We start from the raw sequence: 11,936 nt of genomic DNA, 5'->3' as shown, positions 1-11,936 counted from the left end.
TCTGAGCGTTTGTTTGTTGCTCCTATCGCAACTCCTCAGGCATAGAGCATATGGAAGGAACAAGGTGTCACTCACAATCTAAATTTTGAGGATACAAAGGTTGATTTTGAGTACACTGGTAAAGATAAAGGGAGAATTTTTCTACTATGAAATGGCTGGAAGACGTAGGCAGCTTTTACCTTCACATTAAAGCACACATCATTCTCTTTCTCATTTGAGCATGCATCAGCCATCTAACGAGTAACATGTGTGGGTTTCCACTTTGGAAGAGTAACAGCCTTAATCCCTAGTCTAAAAAACACATTTGTAACGTTCATTTGGTAAAAATTGTTCACTCGCCACGAAGGAAATAGCAGCACGCTATTGAATACAAGACGTCATTGGAGAAAGTACAGGAGCCATTGTATTACGTTCATTAGCGCCAAGATACAACTGAGACGAAAAACTGGTTTGATACAAATGCGCTATATAAAATTAATTATATATAATAATTATTTTTTGTGTTTTGTTTGATACGCTTGTATATGTATAAAAAAGAGAGAACCATCTCCTTTCCGAGCAGGAGCCTATATTTTGGCCCCAGCTATAGCTGTGATTAATATTTTTCGGATTTACACCCAAAATTAAACATGCACCAGCTACTAGAATAAAACAATGCAATGGATGCAATGAATAGAAGAGGAAGGAATAATTGAACTGAAATACAATCATGGAGTAATGACGTTTTCAGAAAAAAAAGGGAACTAAAACGTTTTAGGGTCAATCCTGCTAAAACAGACTGCCTGATGTTCTAATAACATTTAAGTGTAATGTAATTTAGATGAACTGAATATCTTTAATAGACATTTCAAGTTCATACGTAGTAAAACCAAGGCGTATGTACTGTGATGCAATAGTAAATGGATATACATTATCAAACAAACGAAGGTTAATAGATATTTAGAAAGAAAAAAAAAAGACGCAGTCATCTATTAGATAGTTAATTGTAGATAAAAAGAAGATTGAACGTCACGTTTTAAGTTACAAAATGTTTGTGTCGATCTGGCGCGGGCCCGCCTTGTCACCTGCTATCACTTAAGTGATGACGACTGCTTTTTGAAGACAAGGTCCATTATGGCCTTCGACCAGCGCTGGCCACAAGTAAGTCTTGATGGAATTATCATTTGGGTCGGAAGTATGGAATCGGATGTGATAGTCGGCATTGAAACTTCTGGCCTCGTAGTCGAGCACATATGGCGGTGACTATCAGTTCCAGGAAACAAAAATTGTTTATTACAAAACACTTGTGGCTAATGCAGATCTCAATGTCTACCTGATTGACAAGAGCCCAAGCCAAACGGACCGAGTCCTTGATGTATTTGACCAGCGGATCGCAAGAGCGAAGGCAAGGGTAGTCGTACAATGTTGCCCAGATTTGATTGCAAACATCCTGGAAATCCAATTGATATCATTAATACCGTATGGCAAGGCCATTTTTAAAATTCTTTCATAGCCATTGTACAAACCTCTGTGTTTTTGGTTAAATCGAATGTCGCCACTGATTCTCTTAGATAGTAAGCCACAGCTTGTTCCACCTCGTAGCCAGGATTACGTTCCTTACGCAAAGGTTTGGCCGGCTTAGCGGGTTTGGCGGGCGGCGTGATTTGACGCTTACTGTTGGACGGAGCAGCCAATGCTGATGGCGGCGGTGGAGGAGGCGGTGGTAGATATACTGCGTTGTTATTATTCACAGGCTGATGCATCGGGCCCGGTGGAATCTGTAAGATTCTCTTGATATGATCCTTCATTTGGGTAGACGTCGCTTGCAATGAGCGGAAGGCCAACTAATCAAAACGTAATTTTGATTTAAAGCTAATCTAAAATGTAAAGCCAGTTAACACACTGTTGTTTTTCTTTTTACCACAATGACGGAGAACAGTAGCTTAGATTTCAGTTCATCAGCACCACGAAGCTCTTCCAGTTTGTCCAAGTAATCGAGCGTTTCGACGCGCGACTGAGTGTACAGCCCGCCGTAGCTGTGAATCAAATCGGATCGCTGTTCGGAAGAAATCGATTCGAATTTGCTAGGTCCTACACCTCGTTCCACCATCTTCTGAGCTTGAAGAGCCATCCTGCTTTCGTGATTATCGACAATACGGTTTAAATTGTCGATCGAACATGAATCATTTTCAGTTTCATTATTACCTGGCTTTCATTTTCTTCTCGCGTTCTTGCAATGCGCATATCGTGGCATTGGCTTTATTCATTTCAGCTTTAATGGATTCCAATTCGGCTTGTAATCCTGGATCAACGCCATGTGTGCCGACAATTGTATTATTCAAATTCTGAACTTGGCATCGCTGACACGGAGGAGTGTTGGCTAGACGGCCGGAGTCATTGGCGAGAGCCTGTCGGGAGTCGGGCGATCCGGTTCCAGATGAGATGCCACTTGAACGGTAGTCACTCTCACGTTCGCTGCTGGGCGAATTAGAGCCTGTCGACGATGACAATGAAGCATTTTTGGCCTTAGCCAACAACATTCTTCGGCCGTTTCTCGTCGATTGGCCTTGGCCCTGACCGGTTTGCCCTTTGATCTCGCCCGCTTCCAGTCCCAGCGAGTTGACGAGCAACGACGTCCGGATGCTCGCACGGCTTCCCAGGCGAACTGATGGAAATGAAAAAAAAAATATCACATCAATTATCTATCATACATGGAAAAAAAAAATGGGCTTCACTTATTTCAGAATTTTATGCTACCGCTTTTTTTTTTCTCAGGACCCCAACAAAGACAGGCAACGAGGTATGCTCTTTCCCAAAGTTATGCATGCTTTACCATTAACATGCAAAAGTGACTACGGTAAACAGCTATTAGCAATCCGAGAACAAGGTAACTAAACAACATGATAGAATGGGAACCACTGTTTTTGGATGCACACATGTGTAGCCGCTGCATTAAGGGTTCGACCTTTTGTTTCTCTTCGATCCGGATGTACCATGTTACGCCAAATAATTGCAGTCAGTTACAAGTTTTTCTTTTTCTGAACTGTTGTGTCAGTAATTTCGTAACGGCTCGAGTTCGATATTTGGATAAAAGAGATAAGATGGCAACAAAAATGGCAAAGAGTATTAAACTGAAGCTTACAGGCATTCAAGTAAACAGAAGAAAATGGAGCGGACTCAAGTTAAGATTTCACAAGAGAAAAACGAAATATAAAAGAAAAATAAAATTCCAGAATAAGAAAGGGTGATGGCCGGGAGGGTCGTCGTTCGGTCGAGGGGAAATAGCCTCGTCACTAGGTCAGTTAGAAAAGAGCTAAAAAGTCGGGAGTAACATTCTAGTAGGTCAGCCTTTCCAGTCGTTTCTTCGTTTCATTGAAAGAATTTTTATTTGTGTTGCGCTATTTATGTACACGTCTTCAGGTCTACATACGTCTCTTTCTATCCCGCGTGTCAGCGTGATGGCAATCGAACCGTAAAAAAAAGTTTGAAACAGGAAATCAGGTGACGTTAGACGTGTCACGTAGCAGCAACGCGATGATGTAAAAATTTGAAGACCGCTAGCGGAATTCATTATACGCTTCATTTGGTTATGTGCGTCATTAGTAGTTATCTTAACTCTGTTCATTGTATTAGATAACACTTGATTATCGCGCTGGTGGATGTCACAGAACATGCGGGGCTCACGTGAATGGATTCAAATTCAGCCCGAATGAACCGCCCCTCGGTTTCTGCTTTAATGCGCACATTTCATTTTTGTTGGGTACATTTTTTGTGTTTGGAAAATAACCACGTAAAATATGGCGTATATGCGAAACAAAAAAAGTGTTTGGAAATAAAATATGGCGATTAAACGATTTTGAATGTCGATGAAATTCGGGTCCCGTTATGAATGCGAAGGACGTGCGCCCACGTAATAGCTTTACACAGCGAACAACGAAAAAGAAAATCATTGCGACGAATCGACTGTGAATTCTCAATAGCATATTTCGTGATGTGTTCTTCCTGTCTGCGGAAGACCGCAAAATGGTTGCCAGTTTTTTTCCCTGCCGTTTGTTTTGTTATTTTCTTTTTTGTCGCTTGAACATTCCATTTACAATCTTTTGAAAATACGACCTAAATTAACTCTGGCCACATTATTATTTGTGTATCTTTGCCATTTCGCCTTTTTAAATTTCACCAACAAAAAAGGAGAAATAGAACAACACCCAATCACGACCGATTTCTGTTTTCTTTTGGCATAATAGCACAAAAAAAAAAGAACATTAAAAAGACACGAGAGACACACACACAAAAACAAGTCGCTCGTATCACCTATTATTCGCTTCCGGAAGATGTAGGTCGGAATGTTTTAAGCGTATACACGCAAACACACACACACAAAAAGTCGCACACAATTACAAAAGGTTCGGCAAAAAAAATCTAAATGGGCCTTCTTGTGCGGATGGTTTTGTTTCATGCCCTATAGGCAGTTGAACCACAGTGCAACTCCGGCGGCTCTCTACGTGCCTCCTACTCCCGTCAAAGTGTTATTTTTATATCCCTCTTCTTTTTTTTCCTTTTCTTTTACTATATAGGCTACTATGTAGCCTACAATACAAGTACAGGCGTAAATGGATACACGACTCCATGGTTGTTGTAACAGTTCGTTTTTGTTTTCAACAGCCTCATAATCTCGTGGCAAAACTCCCCCCTTTCAACTGCGATCGAGTACCGAGAGACTTGTGGAAATGTTAACGTGAAACCGGTCGTTCTTTTTCCCTCCTATCCATCAACTTAGCGCGTACGCAGAGAGCCCCATGTCGATCACGCTAATGAAGAGAAGATCTGCGTACAGACGAAGAAGAGGAGGAGATTGCGATCTTGTTTTTCAGTGTTCCAAAAAAGAAATGCTCAATTTTCATAAGTTATTCGGCGAATTTGAAGAGGGGCGTCGTTTCTAGTGTGGGTTCCCGCCGACAAGCCCACACGGTTCTTCTCTTATTATTTCATTTCTTTTTCTTTTCAATTTTTTTGCTCCCAGTGTATCAACTACATTGAGGTCGACAAGTTGTTTGCGGGCATAGAGGGGATTCACGTGAACGCGTGACTGATTTTTGAGAGTAAAAAACAATTCGATTCTTAAAACCATTTCCACACAAGGCGTGGTTTGCTTTCCAAAAAAAAAAATATAACTCGTTTCTTTTTTGTCTGCGTTCAATACTTGTCAGTTTATGGTTTGTTTCCGCGTTGTCAAAATTTATCTGAATTTCTCCATAATATTTTCAACCTGCTCTAACCCGTCAGACTGCCAACATTTTTACCCTACGACTTGCCATTGTAGCAACCTGATCTTCCAGTTCTTTTCTCTTGTCGTCCTAATGCTTTAAACTAATATCGCGTCGCGAGTCTTGTGCGATGTGAGCGGAATTAATGAGAGCTGATGGCTCGATTCAGAAAGCGACACCGTTAAGTTCATAACGGTGATCGGATCATGTGGAAACAATGGGAGGCTACTATCGTTCGGGCGATCGCTCTCCCTTCTTCTCTATCCCCGAGGAGCCCCACCTTGTTCTCGCCAACTTTTGAACGACTGTATCATTAAAAGAAAAGAACGTTCCTTATTTGGTAGTTGAACGAAATAAAATAAGGTCAAGCTGATTATATCCAGAAAATGGGAGAAAGAAGAGCTAACGCGCAACATCAAAAAATTTAGTACTAACACGGTGCGTGTGTGTGAACAAGTGGGAAATGAGAAAGCGGCGAGATTGGAATTTAAAACATAGTCTAGAAAGAAAATAAAAGCTAAAATGGAATCAGGACGCACTAACACTTATAGATATGCATGTAAAAAGGTAATGAGGTCTATAGTCTTAAAAAACTAGAAGAATAGGAGAAACAGAAAAAATTGTATGTTACCTGATCGGGAGAGGAAATTGTAGCGGGCGCTCTTTGAGAAGAAAGGCGAATTACCCGACGCCATCACCGCCGAATCCGAGTCGGAATGGTAGCCCGAAACGTCGCTGGAATCTTCCAATTCCTCCTCTTGTGGGTTTTGATCCGAACTCACTTCTCTCATCAGTTCCAGGACCTTCATTGTTTCAAAGAGAAAAAAACGAAATTGATTAATAAAAATTCTGAAACAATTCAATAAATCAGGGCTCTTAGTTTGTTACATAGTCATATTCGAATTTCTAATGGAATAATGAATTCTGAAGTTTTTACGGTGGTCCTGTCTTATATATTCATCTCTCTTGCAAATTTATTTATTTTTCGCTTTTAATCTCATCGCGGGCGATGTCTCACGCGATGCCGTACTCCGCTGTTTTCACACTCTTTTGGTTCGCGCGATTACCCAACGCAAAAGAAAAAGAAAATTAAAACAAAACAACAAAAGAAAATGGAAAAAAAATCAGCCACTGAAAACAAAAGAACACGGAAAGGGAAAAAAGACGAATTTTTGAACGAACGTGGTTGTGGCAATTAACTGTAATCGTATGCAATTTAGCCTTCGCCTAACCAATAATCACCTGGACGACGACAACTGCGACGTAACAAACGAAAGTTTTTTTTTTTTGTGGTCGGTTTGATGTGAAACAAAAGAAGAAGCAAAAAAAAAAAAAAAACATCCGTCACGAAATTACTGTGACTATTTCGTAAAGGACATTTAAAAAAAAAAACCTGAAAAGAAAAAGGAATGCTGCAGGAGATCACGACGTAAAGAGAAAAAAAAAAGGCATCGGGATGGAACGCGTGACGAGCGGACGACAATCGATCAAAATAATTGGAAAGAGAAAACAAGGAAGAGAAGAAGAAGGCCGTTGATAGACTTTCAAAATGTTTTTGTCTTTTCTTCCCAGCCATCTTGAAACAATCTAAACTTCTCATCATCACGTCACATTTGGGTCTATATGGCACCAAACAAAGTTTCACCTTCGCCATCATCATTTTCTCGCCCGTGTTCTATTGTTCACTAAAATCTTTCAGGCCGAAGGCGACGCATCGTATTCATTTCTTCGTTGTTTGCAATTGTTTTTGATTGTTCACACCACCACGGCCGCAAATGAAAAACAAAAAAAGGAAAACGACGGCACGTATTGTGCGATTGCAAAAGAATGGGGGGCATCACGATATTGAACTGAATATTTTTATACAAGTTGCGTGCAATATAGAATTCCGTGACGGCAAAGGTTGCCTTTCATCTGGTTAACCGATCGCTCTACATCTGTTACAATTTTTCTGATTAGAAAAATACGTGACTGAGCTCCTGACTTCCTGGCGGAAACGATGAATTGTTGAAATGGACACTAACCTGTTGGCATCCGTGCGAATATTTCATCAATATGGGCGCGACAACGATATTCTGAACGGCCTCTCCCGGTTTGGCTGGCTGGTCACGTTTCAACTGGCTAAACTGGAACAGTGCTTCCTTGTCGAGTTCGATGCGACGCTGCAAAATGCCCAGGAAGAGATCCAGCGAATGGTTCGTTAGAGTCGGTTCGACGACATTCAAGAGCGTCTTGTTTTTAATGAGTCGTTCCTGGATTTCCGATTGTTTCAACGACAAAAGACGCTGATGCGACGCAGCGATAGGAGCCGGACCGTTTGATACTGTCCGGTTTGCTCCCTTCTTTTGGGCCAATTCCAGTTCCACCATTTTATCCAGTGCGCTCTTGTAGGACTGGACAACTCGGTTGAACTCGTCCTACATGATTGCAACACATCAACGGAACAAAAATATCAAGATTACTTCAACAAAACAGTTCCTTATTTTTATCTCGTCTTGAAATTTCAGGTCGAATTCCAAAACGAACAAACGATTAAAAATTTAATTCTCGTAGGTTACCTGTAAGGCGTCGTGTAAATTCATCAGATTCTCATCAGAAGTGCCAACCAGTCCGTGTTGACCCAGACCTTCGATGGCTTTGCCCAGGGCTCTTCGTTTTTGAAATAGACTTTTGCGAATTTTAGGCTCGGTGAGGACGATGACGCGCAGCAGTTTCTTGCAGCTGGAGATGAACGGTCCACAATAGTCCCAACGCCAGACGTTCGGCGGCCAACCGGAAGCCGACCCCCCGCTCGGCGTGGGCGGGTGATCTTCCTGATGGGCAAAATATTTGACCATCTGCATGACGACACTCTCCGGACGGAGGAATTGGATTGAATTCCTCGTCATGCCGTCCGACAGGAAGACTTTGGCGTACAAAGATTCGATGATGGGCAGCGATTGAGGCATCGATTCGATAAACAAGTCGACGGGCAGGTCGTGGACGATGACGCCGAACGTGTTGCCGCTCAGCCGGTTGATGAAATTGGCCGATTCGCGGTATTGTTTGTTCTCGGACAGCATCAGAATTTTCTGAATTCCACGTAGCGGGGCAAAAGAAAAAATAGAAAAAAGAACAAGGAATGGGAAAAGATCAACAGACTGTTGTGTAAAAATGTTTCTTTTAAAAGCTATAGGATGGCGCCTTTTTATGTCTAGTCAATAAAGAGTCATGACCGTCACCAAAAATGGACTCTCTCGAATTTGGGCCATAGATACACCGATACCAATCTTTTGTTCTCTCTACATACACGGAGACCCACAACAACATGAAATCGAATCAAAGCTTGAAGGAAGCTATTGGTAGTTAAGTGCCATAATTTGTGTTCCGCTCAGTTATGCATGAAACACGCAAAGAATCCCGTAAGAGACAATGGCAGGAAAAGAGTTGCCATCACTAAACCTTGACGGGCCAGGACATGGGTTTTTTTTTTTAAATATTACCCAAAGATATAATGGCCCTTGTTTTTTTATTTTTAAAGAAATCATGGAACGAGATAACAATAACTAGCTAGTATTAATACAATTGAATGGCATGTCAGAATGTTCCCACAAAATATTGTCAAATAGAATAACGGACAATAGGGGACGCATTTTTGAATGAAATTCAATAAGATGATGGAAGACGGGACTCACCTTGAAGGCAAAGCGAGGGCTGACATCGGCTATGGTCATAGAGGCCACCCGTGAACTCAGTTGAATCTCTCCGACGAGGCGAGCGTTGCGGTCGGATGGCCCAAGTTGGTATTCAGGTCGAGGGCCGCTGCTGGCCCTTGTTGTCACAGCTTCCATACACGAGACCGTGTCCGCTTTGCTATTATTGATAGGCCGATGGCCTCCTGCTCCTCTTGGTTCCTCTTCTTCTTCCTCTTCTTCTTCTTCCACATCGTCGTCGCTCGTCAAATGTCTCACCCAATTCGACGAGCTCTTGCTGCTGTGGCTGTTCTTTTGATTGTGCGGATTCCACGGAAATAACTGCTGATGAGCGCGCAAACGCGTGTTGAAATTGTCCCCACGAAATCGGTTTTGACTGTCCATCAAACCTTGCGCAGAAGAAAAGCTCATACTTTTCATGGAATCGCTGCCCGACGTGGCCGTTCCGACGCTGTTGGCTGGTCCGGCCATCATTCCAGCCATTCTCTGCTGACGTTCCACACGAGGATGAACGACGGCAAAATTGCGTGACGGGTGATTAGGATGCGGTGGATGTTGAGGCAATGGTGGCGGATGCATGGCATTGGCCATCGGTCGTGGACCTGCAGCGGCCGCTGAATGAGGACCGACAATCAAATAGAGCGGCTGTCCTCTGGCTGCTTGTTGCGACAATTTCTTGAGAGTTTTCGGCTTCAATTTGAGTGGGATCGGCGGTGGAGGAGGCAGATCATGATACCTGTCCATCCGTTGATGAATGGGCGCCATTCTATTGGCGGCTTCGATGACCGGTCACTAAGGAAATTTGTTTGAATTCACTTGTTGAAAAATGCACTCGAGGGTCACGTCAAATTAAACAGTTCAATAACCCAGGAAAAGGAAAAACTGAATAATCAGGTTTTCGAGTTTGTTTTGTCGGCGGTTATCGTCTGTTTTAACTCCTGTTTTTGACCGGACACTTATCATGACCGACCATCTACGATCAACTATAGCGGGTGAGAGAGACGATTAACAACCCCAGGGCAAGAAGGACGACACACAATGCGATGACGAGTGTTGAACGGCGACCAACACACAACTGCTAGCCTAGTCAGAGTTCTCTGTTACTTTTGAATCGTTTTCTTCTCTCCCTAAAGGGGAGGGGAGTCCTCCTGCATAAACTTCCGCTTTCTTGTTCTCTTGAAGAAGACTATACAAGAAGAACGAACTGCGCAGGGAGAAGGTAGGTTAGGTAAAGGCAGCAAGAGTTAAGAGAGAAAAGAAAAAAAAAATTTAACACACACGAGCCCCAAATGCCACAAGACAAGCTCCGCCTACTCCATTCCATAGTCTAGAACCTCCTCCACCTTCTTTCCAGGTATATAAAAAAAAAGATAAAAAATTTACCTTTATACAGCTTTTTGCTTCCCTACCCCGGCTACTCTCCTGTCCATTCGGACAAGACAAAAAAATGTGTCAGGCTCTACCACGTCTGTTCCATGGTTCGTATTATTTTGAAGGGGTAGCACACGCGATGGGTTTCCCATTTAAAATTCCATTTTTCTTCTCCATCTATTCGACTTTAAATGCGTTGATTTCTAAATTCATTATTGTCGATACGCTTTCGTCTTGGTACCATATATAGCCGCCCATGAATGTAGCGATACGTCATCGACATCGTATTTTTTTTTCCCCGTACATCCGCCATCAGCGAAGCGTAGCCAATTGAACAGACAAAACTTGTGCCCATATTGACGCCTAAAAACGACGGTTTCTATCCCATTTTCTTGTTGCTTAAATTGAATAAAAGAAGGAGAAAACAGGCATTGTCATTGAGAAATGGCAATTGAAAGCGAGAAAAATAGCAGAGAAAAGGAAGGCAAATAGAAGGTATGCAGACATGTAACGCTGTAGAGATCAATGAAGAATCTAATGATAATAAGCGGGAACAAAACAAGTGTGACAGCGAGAGAAAAGAAATGAAATCGAGGATGTGAAGAGTATTGTATCATTACGTACCGTGATGTGTTTTCAATTTTCCTTTTGCACAATGGCGTGTAGCCAAAACGCCAATCATTCTTCTTTTCTCTGCGTCTGTCCACAGTCTAACAACACGAGAACCTCCACAAACATTTCGGCTTCTTTTGTCATCCGAGAACAATATCTCGATCAACAATCGCCACGCAAGAATGGGCTGCCGTCACATCCCGTCAAAACTCAATACAATTCCTCGTCCGTGTAGGTAGAAACCATGCAAGTATGGAACGTGCCCAGCAGCGCGGTCCACTTTTCTTTCCCTTTTGATGCAGGCAAAATAAAAAAGAATTTAAAAAAAAACAAACAAGACATGTACATGGAACGCACACAGCCCTGCGTGTGCGGTGGTATTTCGCTTAAATATTTACCTCGAGCGGTGCAAATATCTTCGAGCAGCATTCTTCACTTGTTTTTACTCGTCCACATTTTCTTGTACCTTCAAGATTTTGAAAGATTTGTTTTGATTTTTAGTTTTTTAGGGAGTCAGTCGGAATGGATCTCGATTTTCAAGTCATCTTTTCGTGACCTCCTCCCATTAAATAATTGCTCAAGAATTTGTTTTCGTTTTCTCTTTGGTACCTACCTACGTCATATTTACCTTTTTGAGTGGAGACTCTTTTTGTTGGTCTGAAAGCATTTTCGCCCTGGCACGCCCCTGTGATGAAATAAATTGCTGCGACCAAGTCAACGATGATGACGAAGAGACAATTGCCAGGATGCCAACCTGCAGCTTTGTTCTACTCAGCTACCACAAAGCCCCAATGAAAATCGTCGCAATGCGGAACATCCTCTTTTCTCTCTCGACAAATGAAAACAATTTTTTCTTTTACTTCAAATTTTTTGTTTTTTGCTGTCCGCTTTTCCTTCCAAAATAACAGCCCGCATACCCCGGAAGAAAGTCACTAACCAAACAACCATTTTTTTTTTTTTTTTAAGGCACTTGTCTGTGCTATTCCCGTAGATTTTGGTTTAGTAGCTCCACAGACTG

General features: G+C 42.2%; 1 protein-coding gene across 2 annotated transcripts; it reads right to left on the bottom strand.

The window, feature by feature from the left end:
* Nucleotides 1-380: 380 nt before the first annotated feature.
* On the bottom strand, nt 381-11,118 carry LOC130692326 (uncharacterized). Of its 2 annotated transcripts, none has more exons than XM_057515411.2 (10): nt 10,931-11,118; nt 8,918-9,727; nt 7,802-8,314; nt 7,268-7,660; nt 5,875-6,046; nt 2,185-2,644; nt 1,901-2,114; nt 1,506-1,823; nt 1,313-1,429; nt 381-1,242 (listed from the first exon to the last, which is right to left on the bottom strand). In XM_057515411.2, exons 2-10 carry the CDS (start codon nt 9,698-9,700, stop codon nt 1,075-1,077), a joined length of 3,138 nt encoding a protein of 1,045 aa, XP_057371394.1. In that variant the 5' UTR covers nt 9,701-9,727; nt 10,931-11,118; the 3' UTR covers nt 381-1,074. The 2 variants fall into 2 exon arrangements, with proteins under 2 accessions (XP_057371394.1, XP_057371395.1); XM_057515412.2 differs by having other exon boundaries at nt 1,901-2,111; nt 10,931-11,102.
* Between the last annotated feature and the right edge of the window lie 818 nt (nt 11,119-11,936).

This window comes from Daphnia carinata, chromosome 1 (genome assembly GCF_022539665.2).
Source record: "Daphnia carinata strain CSIRO-1 chromosome 1, CSIRO_AGI_Dcar_HiC_V3, whole genome shotgun sequence".
Lineage (NCBI taxonomy): Eukaryota > Metazoa > Arthropoda > Branchiopoda > Diplostraca > Daphniidae > Daphnia > Daphnia carinata.
Note: the sequence above shows the minus strand (reverse complement) of the source record. Positions and strands in the feature narration are given on the sequence as shown.